The 20,000-nt window shown below is 51.8% G+C and overlaps 2 protein-coding genes across 2 annotated transcripts in view; both read right to left on the reverse strand.

Annotated features, from left to right (window-relative positions):
* LOC138367767 (bifunctional endo-1,4-beta-xylanase XylA-like) overlaps nt 1-14,515 on the reverse strand; it is a 16,571-nt gene extending 2,056 nt beyond the window's left edge. Inside the window, exon 1 of the mRNA XM_069329722.1 lies at nt 13,947-14,515. Within this exon, the coding sequence (XP_069185823.1) occupies nt 13,947-14,515 (569 nt within the window). The remainder of the gene's footprint in view (nt 1-13,946) is intronic.
* LOC123763956 (ADP-ribosylation factor-like protein 4C) overlaps nt 1-20,000 on the reverse strand; it is an 81,122-nt gene that overhangs the window by 33,176 nt on the left and 27,946 nt on the right. The window lies entirely within an intron of this gene.

Here is a 20,000-nt window from a genome sequence, read left to right on the forward strand (position 1 = left end):
CTTTGTATACCACATATGTCAGGCCAATCCTGGAGTATGCAGCCCCAGCATGGAGTCCATATCTAGTCAAGGATAAGACCAAACTGGAATGAGTTTACATTTGTTAAATTTCGCGATATTTCACAACAGACGGTGTCATTGATATTTCGTTCTGCAATAGGCATTGTAATTTTTTTACGTGATTTATTTATAATTCCAGCATCATTTTACCACTTCCCAGCGACCACCACCGCCCCCCCTCCCCCCATGAAAAAAAAACTTTTACTTTATAAAGTTAGAAAGTGTCCAGTTATGCCGCGTGCCGTCCACAGATGGCGCTGCTCACCGTGAAGAGAGTGACCATAGGGGCCTTGTTGCCTTATGAGTGGCCATCAGGGAAGGTTAGGGGAGGCGTGAGGGACAACACTGACTAGGGGAGTGACGCAACTGGTGAGTCAATAGGGGACCCGGGCGCCACCGGCCCGAGAGGTCAGAGAGAGGGGATAATGTATGGCTTGTTAACTCTGGCGGGTACCTGAAGTGGGTATTGATAGCCCTAATCACCAAGGCCCGCCTTAAGTGCCAGGGGCCAGATTCACGAAGCAGTTACGCCAGCACTTACGAACCTGTCCATCTTTTCTCAATCTTTGGCGGCTTCGTTTACAATTATTAAACAGTTAATGAGCTCCGAAGCACCAGGAGGCTGTTTATAACAATAACAACAGTTGATTGGCAAGTTTTTATGCTTGTAAATTATTTAATAAATGTAACCCAAGCCGTCAAAGATTGAGGAAAGATGTACACGTTCGTAAGTACTTGCGTAACTGCTTCATGAATCTGGCCCCAGGCTTGACCTGGTCCAACAGACTGTTGCTTGGAGCGGTCCGCATCGGCCGATAATTCTTGTTATAATTATTATTACTATTTTTCCTATTAATAGCTTTATTATTCCCACTATTATTATTAATAGTATAAATTATTATCCAAGATCTCATGTGTTCAAATTGACAAAAGTGAACGATATAGAGCCAAGAAATATGTCCATGTAAGGACATATTTCGGAGCCGGTCGGCCGAGCGGACAGCACGCTGTACTTGTGATCCTGTGGTCCTGGGTTCGATCCCAGGCGCCGGCGAGAAACAATGGGCAGAGTTTCTTTCACCCTATGTCCCTGTTACCTAGCAGTAAAGTAGGTACCTGGGTGTTAGTCAGCTGTCACGGGCTGCTTCCTGGAGGTGGAGGCCTGGTCGAGGACCGGGCCGCGGGGACACTAAAAAGCCCCGAAATCATGTCAAGATAACCTCAAGAAGAAGGAGGACTCGGGCCCCCTGGTCTCAGGGTATACCACTCACCTCCAGCCACGGTCATAGTAAACCTTAGGTGAAGGTTTACTCCAGCGGTGTACCTGTACATGGTCCTCCGCGGCCAATGCTCCAAACTTGCTAGAAATAACCGCGTTGAACGTAAGGCAGGTGTGTGTGTAGTAATCCTGGCAGGTGTGTGTGTGTAGTAATCCTGGCAGGTGTGTGTAGTAATCCTGGCAGGTGTGTGTAGTAATCCTGGCAGGTGTGTGTGTGTAGTAATCCTGGCAGGTGTGTGTAGTAATCCTGGTAGGTGTGTATACAGTAATCCTGGCAGGTATGTGTAGTAATCCTGGCAGGTGTGTATACAGTAATCCTGGCAGGTGTGTATACCGTAATTCTGGTAGGTGTGTGTGTGTGTGTAGGGTATTGATGTCAGGTGTGTATGTAGGGTATTAATGGCAGGTGTGTGTGTAGGGTATTGACGGCAGGTGTGTGTGTGTATAGTAATCCTGGCAGGTGTGTACAGGTACTCTTAGTGAAGAGGTGTACACGGGAGACACAGGTGTACCATAAGTGAAGATATTACAGGTGTACAGAAGGCCTATATTGGCCTATACGGGTCAACTCATGTTTATATCTATTGATACGGGTTTAGGACTGACCACATGAACAATGGTTTAAATCCTATTCTGGCAGACCGGAAGCATGTACTTAGGCTTATCGAGTTCTCTCCCCCTCCCACCCCCACCCCCCATAGGCCTAGTACTGACCTTGCTCAAAATGCAGACCACAACAGCCGCCTCACTCCCAGGTAACCATGTACCTGCTAAGTGAATAGAGGAAACGTGCTCAACCGTTTCTGTTCTGGCCGAAACGAACCCGGGAATGAGGTAACAGTTGTGAGTTAACCCACGTCCCCTGGTTGTGAGCCGAGGGTGGGATCCACAGGTTTCGTCGTGCTGAACAAATCCACGAGCGCCGTGATGAGGTTTGGGCCCGTCCTGGACCCATCATCAGGTCGTGCCTGTCGTCTGGGTCAGAGATGAGTGTGTGTGAGGGGGGGGGGGGGGTCGGGTGTGTGGGTCGGGTGTGTGGGGGCTTCGGGTGTGTGGGGGCTCGGGTGTGGGGGGGGGGCCGAGGTGACGGGTCAGTCAGACCCCTAAACTGAGGCCCGTGGACGGTGAGGTCACTCCCCGAGACAGGTCATCCTGATAACCTTAATAGGTGAGGTCATCCCCCAGGTCACACACACCTGTGTGGGAAGGTCAGGTGTGGCCTCCTCTGCCACAGCCGCTGCTCGCCCGCCTCCTGCCCCTCACCTGAGCCCCCCCCCAGCACGACCCTCATTATTGAGAGTACAAAGAACGCCGCTCACGAAATACGAAGCGAGGCGGACGGACAAGTATACCTAGGTCATAAAAGTATTTGTGTGTACGTCTGATACCATACTGATACCGACATAGCGCGCGCGCACGCACACACTCTCTCTCTCACACACACACACACACACACACACACACACACACACACACACACACACACACACACACACACACACACACACACACACACACACACACACACACACACTCTTATGCAGTACCGCATAAGAGGCTGGTACATAAGCTGGAGAGACAGGCAGGTGTAGCTGGTAAGGTGCTCCATTGGATAAGGGAGTATCTAAGCAATAGGAAGCAGAGAGTTACGGTTAGGGGTGAGACCTCTGATTGGCGTGAAGTCACCAGTGGAGTCCCACAGGGCTCTGTACTCGGTCCTATCTTGTTTCTGATATATGTAAATGATCTCCCGGTGGGTATAGATTCATTTCTCTCAATGTTTGCGGACGATGCCAAAATTATGAGAAGGATTAAAACAGAAGAGGACTGTTTGAGGCTTCAAGAAGACCTAGACAAGCTGAAGGAATGGTCGAACAAATGGTTGTTAGAGTTTAACCCAACCAAATGTAATGTAATGAAGATAGGTGTAGGGAGCAGGAGGCCAGATACAAGGTATCATCTGGGAGAGGAAATTCTTCAGGAGTCAGAGAAGGAAAAAGACTTGGGGGTTGATATCACGCCAGACCTGTCTCCTGCAGCACATATCAAGAGGATAACATCAGCTAGAAAATAGAAGCGGCTGGCGAAAGTGACGTACTGTCCCGTTTTCTCTTTTGGTTCTTCTGAGGGGTAAGGAGAGGATGCTTAATTGACTGTTTTCTTGACGCTGGGAAACCTTAGGAGGCCGGGGAGGTGCTGGGTAGGAGGAGGGAGGCAGGTGACCTCTCCGGGGTAACCAGTCAACACCCATCACACGAGGAGCCTACCTTACCTTGAGGTTACCTTACCTTGAGGTGCTATCGGCAGGAGGAGCCAGTCACAGTGACTGGCTCCTCCTGGCCGAAATGGCTCGGCTTCTCCTGGCCGAAATGCTCATAAATGAGCCGTGCTGTGGTATGACGCCTGCACGCTCCCAGAGTGTATTAACACCACACAAATACCCTTCCGCTGGGCAGTGATAAGGGTTGCCAGGGGTGGAGGCTCCGTAGCTAAGCACACTCCAACATCTGCTTTAGTCGCAGGAAATACTGAAAACCGCCCCCACGTTGCACACGGACAGCACGGGGCCCTTCACGCAACGTGGAGACCTCCGAGGCGGCGGCTTGCAACCCCTGCACCAGGATGGGCGAGTTATGCAATGGGGCAAGGATGTTGAGTAGCAAGGTCGGAGCGTCCCCCCCACCGACCCCACACCTCCACCCCATCCCCCCCCCACACACACACGCCAGGAGGGATCCCATTGTTGCCACCCCCTGCCCCCCACCCTCCCTCACCCCTCCCAGCAGGCAGGAGAGAGCTGGGGGGAATGGGGGGGGGGACAGGCAGCATCCCCCCCTCCCCCCCAGCAGGGGGACGGCTTCTCCCTGGTGGTGGCGTCTAACAGCTGGCATCACTCCCCAGGTAACCAACCCTTCCACAACCAGGTAAAAACGAGGCTCACAGGTAAACCATACAAATGAGGAGGGTAAACCTGATTTACATGTAACCCTTGAAAATACCAGAGAAAACCTGTTTACAGAATCAAACAGGCTTTTATATATTTAGGGTAAATGTATATAGATATTGCGCGAATAATCTTTAATGTTAAAACTAATAACAAAAGAATATACACTGTACAAGTATTATAAACACAACGCATTAATTAATATTCCGCCGCAGAGCATGAGAGGGACACATGCTGGGGGCCCTGGACGCATGCTGGGGGCCCTGGGACGCATGCTGGGGACCCTGGGACGCATGCAGGGGACCCTGGGACGCATGCTGGGGGGCCTAGGACGCATGCTGCGGCCTGGGTCGCAAGCTGGGGGCCTGGGACGCATGCTGGAGCCTGGGACGCATGCTGGGGGGCCTGGGACGCATGCTGGGGGACTGGGACGCATGCTGGGGGGCTGGGACGCATGCTGGGGGGCCTGGGACGCATGCTGGGGGGCCTGGGACGCATGCTGGGGGGCCTGGGACGCATGCTGGGGGAGCCTGGGACGCATGCTGGAGACTTAAGGCCAATCAACCTTACGTGTTATTAAGGCCACCAGCCCACCAAACCTCCAGAGTATCCCTTACGCCTGAAAACTATATCCCAGAATATATAGCCACAGAGACGCGGGCAACACACACACACACCGCTCCGGGTGACGAGCGCATCGGCATGCGCACATCTGGGGGCTCGTTCCAGCCCCGGGAAATGTCGGGGGCGCCAGCCAGAGTTACAAAACCCGGGAAAAGGAAGAATGGCAACCTGAGCGACCGTTGGGAATGCATTGACCAGCGCGGGAAGTGGAGGAATGTACAGAAAACGGGGAAGCGAGGGGGGCCTATCCTTGGATGTTGGAGCTCTCTCTATGGCAGGTGTGTGAGGCTTGGCTTACATGCCAGGTGTGTGTGGCTTGGCTTACATGCCAGGTGTGTGTGGCTTGGCTTATATGCCAGGTGTGTATGACTTGGCTTATATGGCAGGTGTGTATGACTTGGCTTATATGGCAGGTGTGTATGACTTGGCTTATATGGCAGGTGTGTGAGGCTTGGCTTATATGGCAGGTGTGTATGACTTGGCTTATATGGCAGGTGTGTGTGGCTTGGCTTACATGCCAGGTGTGTGTGGCTTGGCTTATATGCCAGGTGTGTATGACTTGGCTTATATGGCAGGTGTGTATGACTTGGCTTATATGGCAGGTGTGTGAGGCTTGGCTTACATGCCAGGTGTGTGTGGCTTGGGTTACATGCCAGGTGTGTGTGGCTTGGCTTACATGCCAGGTGTGTGTGGCTTGGGTTACATGGCAGGTGTGTGAGGCTTGGCTTACATGCCAGGTGTGTGTGGCTTGGCTTACATGCCAGGTGTGTGTGGCTTGGCTTACATGCCAGGTGTGTGAGGCTTGGCTTACATGCCAGGTGTGTGAGGCTTGGCTTACATGCCAGGTATATTACACCAGTCACCAGTGCTGGTGACGGGAAGCTGTCGGCGGGTCAACCTCGTACTCAAGACACAGCCTACTGGAACATATTAATTAGGGAAATGGCAGAAGGCCTACTGGATGACACTGTGCGACTCTTATCCACCCAAAAACCTCTATATATGTCTGTGTGTTCACTCAGCAGGTCTGTGTGTTCACTCACAGGTCTGTGTGTTCACTCAGCAGGTCTGTGTGTTCACTCGCAGGTCTGTGTGTTCACTCAGCAGGTCTGTGTGTTCACTCGCAGGTCTGTGTGTTCACTCACAGGTCTGTGTGTTCACTCACAGGTCTGTGTGTTCACTCGCAGGTCTGTGTGTTCACTCACAGGTCTGTGTGTTCACTCGCAGGTCTGTGTGTTCACTCGCAGGTCTGTGTGTTCACTCACAGGTCTGTGTGTTCACTCACAGGTCTGTGTGTTCACTCGCAGGTCTGTGTGTTCACTCGCAGGTCTGTGTGTTCACTCGCAGGTCTGTGTGTTCACTCGCAGGTCTGTGTGTTCACTCGCAGGTCTGTGTGTTCACTCGCAGGTCTGTGTGTTCACTCACAGGTCTGTGTGTTCACTCGCAGGTCTGTGTGTTCACTCGCAGGTCTGTGTGTTCACTCGCAGGTCTGTGTGTTCACTCACAGGTCTGTGTGTTCACTCGCAGGTCTGTGTGTTCACTCGCAGGACTGTGTGTTCACTCGCAGGTCTGTGTGTTCACTCACAGGTCTGTGTGTTCACTCGCAGGTCTGTGTGTTCACTCGCAGGTCTGTGTGTTCACTCACAGGTCTGTGTGTTCACTCACAGGTCTGTGTGTTCACTCACAGGACTGTGTGTTCACTCGCAGGTCTGTGTGTTCACTCACAGGTCTGTGTGTTCACTCGCAGGTCTGTGTGTTCACTCGCAGGTCTGTGTGTTCACTCGCAGGTCTGTGTGTTCACTCGCAGGTCTGTGTGTTCACTCACAGGTCTGTGTGTTCACTCGCAGGTCTGTGTGTTCACTCGCAGGTCTGTGTGTTCACTCACAGGACTGTGTGTTCACTCACAGGTCTGTGTGTTCACTCACAGGACTGTGTGTTCACTCGCAGGTCTGTGTGTTCACTCACAGGTCTGTGTGTTCACTCGCAGGTCTGTGTGTTCACTCGCAGGTCTGTGTGTTCACTCACAGGTCTGTGTGTTCACTCGCAGGTCTGTGTGTTCACTCACAGGACTGTGTGTTCACTCACAGAACTGTGTGTTCACTCACAGGTCTGTGTGTCCACTCACAGGTCTGTGTGTTCACTCCCAGGACGCCCTAACCTAACCTACCCCACACTAAGCCTGGCCCTCCAAGCAAATCAAATAATATTCATCATTGATTACATTAATTCCGCTCAATCCCAGCCCGGTGGAGGACCAGAGTAACCAGAGTCAAGGCGCACCTTCCCGCGCACTCCTCAACATTTTAGGGCGCTCCAGAAGGTGTTTTACCGCAGGATTACATCCGTGTCGGAAGTGGAATGTCTGAAGAATGTGAGGAATGTTTAAGGAGAGACCCCGTCAGGCCGCCGGGAATGTTGTAACAATTCAAGATACTTATGACGAGCTCACCGGACTTGACAGGTGTGTGTGGAGGTCGCGACAGGTGTGTGGAGGTCGCGACAGGTGTGTGGAGGTCGCGACAGGTGTGGAGGATCTGGTAACTGGCATTTCGGACTAACAGCCATGACCCTTACTTAATTGCCTCGCTGTGACCCGTGGTTAGGGGGTCACGTTCCTGAGCTGGGGGAGTGTGGGAGGGGGGGGGGACCTTAAGTGTCGTCTAGCTACTGCCTCTGTCCTACTGCCTCTCGTCTACTGCCTCTCGTCTACTGCCTCTCTCCTACTGCCTCTCTTTTACTGCCTCTCTCCTACTGCCTCTCTCCTACTGCCTCTCTCCTACTGCCTCTCTCCTACTGCCTCTCATCTACTGCCTCTCATCTACTGCCTCTCGTCTACTGCCTGTCATCTACTGTTTCTCGTCTACTGCCTCTCATCTACTGCCTCTCGTCTTCTGCCTCTCGTCTACTGCCTGTCATCTACTGCCTCTCGTCTACTGCCTCTCGTTTACTGTCTCTCTCCTATTGTCTCTCTACTACTGCCACTCATCTACTGCCTCTCGTCTACTGCCTCTCATCTACTGCCACTCGTCTACTTCCTCTCTCCTACTGCCTCTCTCCTACTGCCTCTCATCTACTGCCTCTCGTCTAATGCCTCTCATCTACTGCCTCTCGTCTACTGTCTATCATCTACTGCCTCTCATCTACTGCCACTTGTCTACTTCCTCTTTCCTACTGCCTCTCATCTACTGCCTCTCTCCTACTGCCTCTCATCTATTGCCTCTCTCCTACTGCCTCTCATCTATTGCTTCTCGTCTACTGCCTCTCATCTACTGCCACTCGTCTACTTCCTCTCATCTACTGCCTCTCGTCTACTGCCTCTCTCCTACTGCCTCTCATCTACTGGCTCTCTCCTACTGCCTCTCTCCTACTGCCCCTCATCTACTGCCTCTCATCTACTGCCTCTCTCCTACTGACTCTCTCCTACTGCCCCTCATCTACTGTCTCTCGTCTACTGTCTCTCGTCTACTGCCTTTTATCTACTGCCTCTCTCCTACTGCCTCTCTCCTACTGCCTCTCTCCTACTGCCTCTCTCCTACTGCCCCTCATCTACTGCCTCTCATCTACTGCCTCTCTCCTACTGCCTCTCTCCTACTGCCTCTCTCCTATTGCCTCTCATCTACTGCCTCTCATCTACTGCCTCTCTCCTACTGCCTCTCTCCTACTGCCTCTCTCCTACTGCCCCTCATCTACTGTCTCTCGTCTACTGTCTCTCGTCTACTGCCTTTCATCAGCTGCCTCTCGTCTACTGCCTCTCGTCTACTGCCTCTCGTCTACTGCCTCTCTCCTACTGCCTCTCATCTACTGCCTCTCATCTACTGCCTCTCATCTACTGCCTCTCGTCTACTGCCTCGCGTCTACTGTCTCTCTCCTACTGTCTCTCTCCTACTGCCTCTGATCTACTGCCTCTGATCTACTGCCTCTCGAGTACTGCCTCTCATCTACTGCCACTCGTCTACTTCCTCTCTCCTACTGCCTCTCGTCTACTGCCTCTCTCCTACTGCCTCTCATCTACTGCCTCTCATCTACTGCCTCTCATCTACTGCTTCTCCTACTGCCTCTTTCCTACTGCCTCTCTCCTACTGCCTCTTTCCTACTGCCTCTCTCCTACTGCCTCTTTCCTACTGCCTCTCTCCTACTGCCTCTCTCCTACTGCCTCTGATCTACTGCCTCTCGAGTACTGCCTCTCATCTACTGCCACTCGTCTACTTCCTCTCTCCTACTGCCTCTCGTCTACTGCCTCTCTCCTACTGCCTCGCATCTACTGCCTCTCATCTACTGCCTCTTTCCTACTGCCTCTCTCCTACTGCCTCTCGTCTACTGCCTCTCTCCTACTGCCTCTCATCTACTGCCTCTCATCTACTGCCTCTCTCCTACTGCCTATCATCTACTGCCTCTCGTCTACTGCCTCTCGTCTACTGTCTCATCTATTGCCTCTCGTCTACTGCCTCTCGTCTACTGCCTCTCGTCTACTGCCTATCATCTACTGCCACTCGTCTACTTCCTCTTTCCTACTGCCTCTCATCTACTGCCTCTCGTCTACTGCCTCTCTCCTACTGCCTCTCTCCTACTGCCTCTCATCTACTGCCTCTCGTCTACTGCCTCTCGTCTACTGCCACTCGTCTACTTCCTCTCATCTACTGCCTCTCGTCTACTGCCTCTCATCTACTGCCTCTCTCCTACTGCCTCTCTCCTACCGCCTCTCATCTACTGCTTCTCGTCTACTGCCTCTCGTCCACTGCCTCTCATCTACTGTCACTCATCTGCTGCCTCTCATCTACTTCCACTCATCAACTGCCACTCACCTACTTCCACTCATCAACTTCCTCTCATCAACTGCCACTCATCTACTTCCTCTCATCTACTGCCACCAAACAATCCGTAGTCATGACACATGGGTCATGACACTGATGAGTCGTGACACTGATGGGTCATGACACTCATGGGTCATGAGTCATGAGTCATGACAATCATGGGTCATGACACATGGGTCATGACACTGATGAGTCGTGACAATCATGGGTCATGACACTGATGAGTCGTGACAATCATGGGTCATGACACTGATGAGTCGTGACAATCATGGGTCATGACACTGATGAGTCGTGACAATCATGGGTCATGACACTGATGAGTCGTGACAATCATGGGTCATGACACTGATGGGTCATGACTCATGAGTCATGACACATGGGTACACAAAATTTTCCTTTCCGTCCAGTCTTGCTGCAACTTCCGGTGGGTACTTGAGATGGGCACAGGGGCTGCAGGAAGCAACCAACGTGGGGGGGAGGGGGGGGTATGATGGGGCGGGGGTGACCTATTGAATGGATAGGGTGAGGGGGTGAGGGGGGAGGGGAGGCGGCGCTGGCTAGACGGGCGGACAGACGGGCGGAGGACAGGAACTTTATTATGCGTCATAAACATGACGGAAGTGAAAGATAACAGAGTTTTGCTTTGGTTGGTTATCGCGGAGGGGGGGAGGGGAAGGGGGAGGGGGAGGGGGAGGGGGTACAACACGACCAGTAGGCTGGGCATCAGGATCTAGATCTCCCACTCCCCCCCCCCCCCCTGCATAGACACTGTTAGATAAGCTGTGATAGGTAAGCACGATTATAGGTAGGTGGTGTTAGGTAAGGAAGGCAGGGATGGGGAAGGATAGGGAGGACACATCAAGAAGCGGAGCAACAAGGAGCGGCCGACACTGAAGGAGAAGGATTAGATAAACAGAAAACAGGATGAACTAATAGATAAGCGGAGCAGGAAGTAGCGATTGATAGATAAAGAGGCTGGAACAAATTGTAGTTAATGAGAGAATGATATAAAACGAGGAGTAAATAGAAAAAAGAAAAGTAATAGATAAAAAAAGAGCTGGAGGGAAGAGTGACTCGATAGATTATTATTATTATTATTATTATTATATTATTATTATTATTAACACATTTAGGTACATGCACATTTGTGCAGGTGCCCTAGACTATATGGAGGGGAGTACAGTGTGTCACAAAGTGAGGCTAAAATGCAGGCGATGAGTCACAATAACGTGGCTGAAGTATGTTGACCAGACCACACACTAGAAATTGAAGGGACGACGTTTCGGTCCGTCCTGGACCATTCTCAAGTCGATTGTCTCTCTGCCTCTCACAATCGACTTGAGAATGGTCCAGGACGGACCGAAACGTCGTCGTCCCTTCAATTTCTGATGCTAAAATCCCCATCACACAGGATGATTAGTCATACAGAGGCATGTGATAAGTAATCTGCACTGGCAAACTCTGGGACCATTATGAGGATATCATCAACACAAGAGTGAATAAGGCAGCAGTGATACTAAAAGTCCCCATCTCGCAGGACGGTTAGTCATACAGGGCCATATGTTCAGTAGCCTACACTGGCAGACTCTGGGTACACTGTGAGGATATCTTCAAGAACACGAGAGTAAATAAAATAATTGCAAAGCTCCAGGTACCTCATGCCAACGGGTCTGAAAGGTCTAATGACTGGGCATTCAGTGATGTAGTGCGGGAGATCGTGCCGTAGTTCCTGCTCACAGAGTTTGCAACTGGAGTGCTCAGGATTGGGAGACCCGTCACCTGTAGCCACCTGCCACAGGTAACGGTAACCCAACCTGATCCTTGCAACCACTGTGCGGGTTACTCTCGGTACATAAAAGGGAGGGAGAAGTACCTTGCGGTTACCTTGCGGTTACCATGCGGTTACCTTGCGGTTTCCTTGTGGTAATTTCGGGGCTCAACGTCCCCGCGGCCCGGTCCCCAACCAGGCCTCCTGGTATGGCCTGGTCGGTAAGTAAGGGGTATTAAATAAGGATAAAGAGGAGGAACCAACTGATAACAACGGGAGTAAAGGCTGGGGAAACTAAAGCAATAAGGAGCAACTCATAGCTATGGGGGGGAGGGGTTCATAGCCTCTCTCTTGGGAGAGAGAGAGTGGCTGAGTGGACTGCACGCTGTACACGTAAACCTGTGGTCCGGGGTTCGATTCCAGGCGCCGGCGAGAAACAATGGGCAGACTTTCTTTCACCCTGATGCCTCTGTTACCTAGCAGTAAATAGATACCTTGGAGTTAGACAGCTGCTACGGGATACTTCCTTGGGATGTGTGTGTGTGTGTGTGGGCAAAAATATATGTAGTAGACATAACTAGAAGAAAAATTGGTAAGAAAGGCGGGGTGGAAGATTGTCGATGTGGCCGGGTGTAGGGTGCTGCACCTTGCCCTGGGGCGGGGCACCAGAGTCAACAGCTGGTGTGTTCCCTGCCGCCCTTGTTGAGAGCAGCAACAACCTCCTACGATATTTTTAGCACGCAAGTATATCACGGGACTTGCAACGGATGTAGCGAGGCTACACATGCACGCAGGCAGGGGGGGGGAGTGAGAGAGAGAGAGAGAGAGAGAGAGAGAGAGAGAGAGAGAGAGAGAGAGAGAGAGAGAGAGAGAGAGAGAGAGAGAGAGAGAGAGAGAGAGCCAGAGAGAGAGAGAGAGAGAGAGACAGAGAGAGAGAGAGCCAGAGAGAGAGCCAGAGAGAGAGAGAGAGAGAGAGAGCCAGAGAGAGAGAGCCAGAGAGAGAGCCAGAGAGAGAGAGAGACAGAGAGAGAGAGAGAGAGACAGAGAGAGAGAGAGCCAGAGAGAGAGCCAGAGAGAGAGAGAGAGAGAGAGAGCCAGAGAGAGAGAGCCAGAGAGAGAGCCAGAGAGAGCCAGAGACAGAGAGAGAGAGAGAGAGAGAGACAGAGAGCCAGAGAGAGAGACAGAGAGAGAACACAAAAGTGGGAGAACATTAACCTAGAGACTAAGAGGGTAGCGGCACCTAAGAGATCACCCAGGAGTGCCCCCCCCCCAGGGGGCAGGATACACCGCCCAACACAAGGGTCGGGACTGTTGGTCCTCGGGGCAGGATCCTGGCCGACCCAAGGCACCCTTTCATTACAAGAGAGGGGGGCTACCTCGTCACCCCACTTGACCTGGGCCCCCCCTAACACCCCCCATCAACCCCCCACTCCGCGGCGTACGGCGTCAAGTGAGCTTTTCCTCCGCCCGACACAATAAACAAACAAAGGGGTAAGAATTGGATCTGATTCATGTTCTCACTTCATTAAATATTCTCTTTTATTTAGCTCTTAAGAGCTTACCTTTCCTGTGATTATTATTATTATTATTATTATTATTATTATTATTATTATTATTAAAAAAATCAGTAGGAGCCATGCAGAGGATTCGAAACTATGTCGCGGGGTGCTTCCAAGCACACGCCTTGGCCCACCACACCACATGGGTCAAAATCATTGCACTCGGGGAGCCGGTCGGCCGAACGGACAGCACGCTCGACTTATGATCCTGTGGTCCTGGGTTCAATCCCGGGCGCCAGCGAGAAACAATGGGCAGAGTTTCTTTCACACTATGCCCCTGTTACCTAGCAGTAAAATAGGTACCTGGGTGTTAGTCTGCTGTCACGGGCTGCTTCCTGGGGGTGGAGGCCTGGTCGAGGACCGGGCCGCGGGGACACTAAAAAGCCCCGAAATCATCTCAAGATAACTTCAAGATAACTTCAGGGATTCAACACGAATCCCCCAGGAGTCCCGAGGCTTGGAGTGAAGCCTAGTGAGGGTTGTCGCGCCCCTGTGACAACCCTGTGGGTGTGACCGCAGGTCCACCGTAGACCAGTATTATAATTACTGAACCCTCCACTAATTCCTACTCAGAAGACATCTGAGGGGCACAACTGAGCCCAGATAAGTTGACTGACTGACTGGGACAGTTCCTGGTAGCGCTCTCTCGCTCTCTCTCTCTCTCCCCCCCTCTCTCTCTCTCTCTTTACAAAACGTTATATATCTCGCATATTTTTCCAATTACGAATCAGTCCTATATGTGTGGTCCTGGGATAAGACATGTTTCAAATTCCACAACTTTTGATACGTGAAGATTCAATAATATTGCTTTCGAAAATAGTGTCAGTCAGCAATTTGTGGAGGATTAATCAAATAAATTTGATGGTTCAAATCTCTTAATTGAATACATCCGAATCCTGACCAGTCATTGTACTGGTCAGACCAGTCATTGTACTGGTCAGACCAGTCATTGTACTGGTCAGACCAGTCATTGTACTGGTCAGACCAGTCATTGTACTGGTCAGACCAGTCATTGTACTGGTCTGACCAGTCATTGTACTGGTCAGACCAGTCATTGTACTGGTCAGACCAGTCATTGTACTGGTCATACCAGTCATTGTACTGGTCAGACCAGTCATTGTACTGGTCAGACCAGTCATTGTACTGGTCAGACCAGTCATTGTACTGGTCAGACCAGTCATTGTACTGGTCAGACCAGTCATTGTACTGGTCAGACCAGTCATTGCACTGGTCAGACCAGTCATTGCACTGGTCAGACCAGTCATTGTACTGGTCAGACCAGTCATTGTACTGGTCAGACCAGTCATTGTACTGGTCAGACCAGTCATTGTACTGGTCAGACCAGTCATTGTACTGGTCAGACCAGTCATTGTACTGGTCAGACCAGTCATTGTACTGGTCAGACCAGTCATTGTACTGGTCAGACCAGTCATTGCCATAAACAACTAGACCTAACTTCCCCTTTGTCATTGATAGGTAAGTACTGATAGGTAAGCATATTTACTGCTATGTGAACAGAGGCATGAGGCTAAAGGAAACATGCCCAACCGGTGCTATTCTGCGTATGAATTGAATCCGTTTCCCCTCGGTTGAAAGTCGAGGACGTAGACCACTATGCTACGTCGCCATGGTCAGCAATATTTGTGTGGGACTGTATCCAGACGAAAGGGATTTCGAATCGTTTATTGTGGGTTAGTAAAATGATTATTAATGATTTCTTAAACTTTGTGAAAGTTGACAGTGACAGGTGTTAAGGTCCGGCCTTCACTGCTCCCAACACACACCTATAACAGTGTAATGTTAGCAGTGAACGCCGTGTGTGTCTCTCTCTAAAGTCTACCCAACGGTTTTCGTAAAGATCCAGGAATTTCTCGTCCACCCTCTGTCCGGGATCACAGCATTAGGATTAAGGAGCAATTAACCGCTTTTATGAAGTGACGCTGTTGGAGTTAACAGGTTTATCAGGTGACAAGACATCGATCTACCCGTTGGACGAGGCTGACACGTGACCAAAGATCTACCAGTGTGGTCAGGTAGACAATTACCTGACTTGAGGTTGTAACGGGAAGAGAGAGAGACATGACCCAGGAGCTGACAGTATAGACGAGAGCATGTGGAGGTGTTCAGAGAGAGAGAGAGAGAGAGAGAGAGAGAGAGAGAGAGAGAGAGAGAGAGAGAGAGAGAGAGAGAGAGAGAGAGAGAAAGAGAGAGAAAAAGAGAGAGAGAGGAGGGAGGGGGTCCTTGCACCCTAGCGGACACTGCTATGGGGTCGTAGTCGAAAAGACCCGAATTCGATTCTCAGTCGAGGCAGAAACAAATGATGCCTCTGTTCCCCTGGCAGAAAATAGGTACCTGGGAGTTAGACAGCTGCTATGGGCTGCTTCCTGGGGATGTATGTGTGTGCGTGAGTGAGAAATACGTAGTAAATATGATAGAAGAAAAATAGGTCGGGAGTCAGTATATTAGACAACCGACGGTTAGAAAGGCGGGGGCCAAGAGCTAGCAACTCGATCCTGTAGGCACAAATAATGAATACACTCACATATTGGGTTGGGCAAACTGTACATCCTTCGATCGTTTTAAAATATTTGATGCTGTTCGACACATGAGACTCCTGCTCGAACTAGTGAAGCAGGCTGGTGAACCCGGAGGAGCCGGGTTCACCTAAAGTGGTCGAGGAAATGCCTCTCAGTTGAGCAGCAAAGGGTTACAGGGAGAAGAGAGGCATCACAATGGAGGAAGGTGTTGCGTGGAGTACCTCACACGGCTCACTGATAAGGCCCGTCCCCCTTCAAGTATATATATATCAAGGACCTGACAGTAAACTGAATCCTTTGTATCAACATTTGCATCATTATTAAAATATTGAGAAGAATTACAATAGAAGGCGTCTGTGATGCCATGTTAAAGAATCTTGGCACGATTCTTGAAGGCCACCTCCTCTTGAGTGGTGAAAAATATCTACCAGATTTGAACACAGTCAATACAAAGTTATGAGGATATAAACAGGTTATGAACAAAAACCTACACAGTTTTAACACAGTCAATACAAAGTTATGAGGATATAAACAGGTGATGAACAAAAACCTACACAGTTTTAACACAGTCAATACAAAGTTATGAGGATATAAACAGGTTATGAACAAAGACCTACACAGCAGTGCTGCATGAAGTGGAGACAAATTTCCGCATCGGAAAATGAGACACACTTGGTAGTAAACATCGCCCTAATCTATTGCCACAGAAATACATTTGCAGAATAACATCACAGACATGTACCAGACAAGGCCAACGTCTGTGGAGCCTCCAGGAATTTCGATAAAAATATCCTTTCGAGTCTTATATACAACCACTGTGAGACCACGTTTTGAGTATGCAGCCCCATCATGGAACTCTTACTGAATGGATGGACCACGAAACAAAATTAGAAAAGGTTCAAAGATATACTGTAAGGTTCTGTCGTAAACTGAAGGGACTGAGCTCTGAGGAAAAGTTCAAGGAAGTGGACCTTACCAGAGTGGAAGACAGCAGGAGTAAGGACATCATAACGACGTACAAGTGTCTCAGAGGAACTTGTAAAGTACACAACAAGTAGTGATCATAACTATTGACAGCAGAACGAAAAGACATATGGTTAAAGTCCACACAAGGCAAGGCATTGACCAGGTGAAAGCTTCAAGGCGGTATGATTACATAGCACTTGGAAGCGATGAGCGGACAAGCAGCTGGGATATGAGGACAAGCAGCTGGGATATGAGGACAAGGAGCTGGGATATGAGGACAAGGAGCTGGGATATGAGGACAAGCAGCTGGGATATGAGGACAAGGAGCTGGGATATGAGGACAAGGAGCCGGGATATGAGGACAAGGAGCTGGGATATAGGAACGTAGTAAAGGAACTGTTCCCAACCACTTGGATGGAACAGCTACCATTCAAGAATCGGAGAGATCATTCCATTCTACAACAACGGTGCCGTGAAGGCGGGACCAGGAGCTGGTGTTCGACCCAGGACGCTCACGTAGGAGAGTGCAGCCAGTGGCGTGCGGGCACCCCTCCACCAGGCTCTCAACGCCCTCACCACCAGGATCTAAATTCTTAACGATTTTCACGCATTATTTTCTCCCGAATGCGAGATACATTAAACAAAAAATAAAACACTGTTGCCAACGTAACTTTACACAGAGAACACAGGATATAATCCAGGGACCATAGGATTAAGGACCTGCCAGAAACGCTACGCGTACGAGTGACTGGACAAGAATGTAACAACTCTTGTATATATAAATTAAAAAAATAAAGAGCCGTAATTTCTTAACACAAAAGTTGACCTTACGAGGCAGATTAAGCCGCACCTTCTCTCATCAGCCTCTGGTGAACATGTTAGAGAAGATCCTTACCAACATGCACAATCTTCTCTTCACAAGCTAGAATATGTGAGGCGATTGTTAATTGCCTCGACCTTCTTTCTCTCTGCCCTTAGCTCTCTCTCCCCAGACATTCTCCACTTGACTGTTGCACAGTGAGTCGCCATTACCACTACGTCCGCGTTCCCGCCCCTCCGAGGGCAGGGGCCTCCTGGACCCTGGCACAGGCTGCCCACGCCACGAGGTACACTACCCATGGCACGCTCTCTGCCCCTCCATCACCCCAAATGACAACAAGATGGGCATCAAAAGGATTTCAAAATGGTAATGATATATTACATGGCACCTCCGAGCGTGATCACATTGCCTACAACGATATATATATATATATATTTGTTTAGGTAACTGGAGGTGGAGAGGCGGGACCAGGAGCTGAGTCTGTGGAGACTCCTGCTCCTCCTCCGAGGGTAATTATGTACAGGACGCGTCGCGCCGTCGTGAGGTGGCGGCCAAGTGACCACTTGGAGGCCAGGTGTTCTCCGGCCAGGTGTGTGTGTGTGTGTGTGTGTGTGTGTGTGTGTGTGTGTGTGTGTGTGTGTGTGTGTGTGTGTGTGTGTGTGTGTGTGTGTGTGTGTGTGTGTAGTCCATCCAATTAAAACGCACAGGTTTATATGAGGTCACTTGCAATATTGGAGGAACTCTCCTGCTGCATACGAATTGCCCCCCGTGTTGCTGTCTGCTCCCCGTGTTACTGTCTGCTCCCCGTGTTGCTGTCTGCTCCCCGTATTGCTGTCTGCTCCCCGTGTTGTTGTCTGCTTGTTTCCATACGCAGTGTGGGGGGTGGGGGAGGTCAGCTGCAGTGTAGGGGGTGTGGGAGTGTGGCGGGGAAGGAGGAGGAGGAGAAAGGGCATGAATGGGGCCAGGACTCAGCGGTTACCATCCATTGACTCATCAAAACAGTTTAAACCCTGCATTCAGCAACGTGTCTTCCTCTGGCTCTTGACCAAGAGTTCCACGCGACTACCTTCACATCAATGGTGAGGTCTGACGAACGTGGAGTATGACCACAGCTCCAGCACATCCTCTTATTTCCATACTGTGTCACATTCCAGCAAAATCATAATATTATTACATTGTTACGTATTATGGTGTGGTTACAATATGTGATTACTGGCGCGGTTGTTTAGGCTGAGACTGTTGCTCCGGGCCAGGGAGGTACCGTCATGAGCGGTGAGGCTCCGGGCCAGGGGGGTAGTCATGAGCGGTGAGGCTCCGGGCCAGGGGGGTAGTCATGAGCGGTGAGGCTCCGGGCCAGGGAGGTACCGTCATGAGCGGTGAGGCTCCGGGCCAGGGAGGTACCGTCATGAGCGGTGAGGCTCCGGGCCAGGGAGGTACCGTCATGAGCGGTGAGGCTCCGGGCCAGGGGGGTAGTCATGAGCGGTGAGGCTCCGGGCCAGGGGGGTAGTCATGAGCGGTGAGGCTCCGGGCCAGGGAGGTACCGTCATGAGCGGTGAGGCTCCGGGCCAGGGGGGTAGTCATGAGCGGTGAGGCTCCGGGCCAGGGGGGTAGTCATGAGCGGTGAGGCTCCGGGCCAGGGAGGTACCGTCATGAGCGGTGAGGCTCCGGGCCAGGGAGGTACCGTCATGAGCGGTGAGGCTCCGGGCCAGGGGGGTAGTCATGAGCGGTGAGGCTCCGGGCCAGGGAGGTACCGTCATGAGCGGTGAGGCTCCGGGCCAGGGAGGTAGTCATGAGCGGTGAGGCTCCGGGCCAGGGGGGTAGTCATGAGCGGTGAGGCTCCGGGCCAGGGAGGTACCGTCATGAGCGGTGAGGCTCCGGGCCAGGGGGGTAGTCATTAGCGGTGAGGCTCCGGGCCAGGGGGGTAGTCATGAGCGGTGAGGCTCCGGGCCAGGGAGGTATTCATGAGCGGTGAGGCTCCGGGCCAGGGGGGTACCGTCATGAGCGGTGAGGCTCCGGGCCAGGGGGGTACCGTCATGAGCGGTGAGGCTCCGGGCCAGGGGGGTACCGTCATGAGCGGTGAGGCTCCGGGCCAGGGAGGTAGTCATGAGCGGTGAGGCTCCGGGCCAGGGAGGTAGTCATGAGCGGTGAGGCTCCGGGCCAGGGAGGTAGTCATGAGCAGTGAGGCTCCGGGCCAGGGAGGTAGTCATGAGCAGTGAGGCTCCGGGCCAGGGAGGTAGTCATGAGCGGTGAGGCTCCGGGCCAGGGAGGTAGTCATGAGCGGTGAGGCTCCGGGCCAGGGAGGTAGTCATGAGCGGTGAGGCTCCGGGCCAGGGGGGTAGTCATGAGCGGTGAGGCTCCGGGCCAGGGAGGTACCGTCATGAGCGGTGAGGCTCCGGGCCAGGGGGGTAGTCATTAGCGGTGAGGCTCCGGGCCAGGGGGGTAGTCATGAGCGGTGAGGCTCCGGGCCAGGGAGGTATTCATGAGCGGTGAGGCTCCGGGCCAGGGGGGTACCGTCATGAGCGGTGAGGCTCCGGGCCAGGGGGGTACCGTCATGAGCGGTGAGGCTCCGGGCCAGGGGGGTACCGTCATGAGCGGTGAGGCTCCGGGCCAGGGAGGTAGTCATGAGCGGTGA

The sequence above is a fragment of the Procambarus clarkii genome, chromosome 23 (assembly GCF_040958095.1).
Source record: "Procambarus clarkii isolate CNS0578487 chromosome 23, FALCON_Pclarkii_2.0, whole genome shotgun sequence".
Lineage (NCBI taxonomy): Eukaryota > Metazoa > Arthropoda > Malacostraca > Decapoda > Cambaridae > Procambarus > Procambarus clarkii.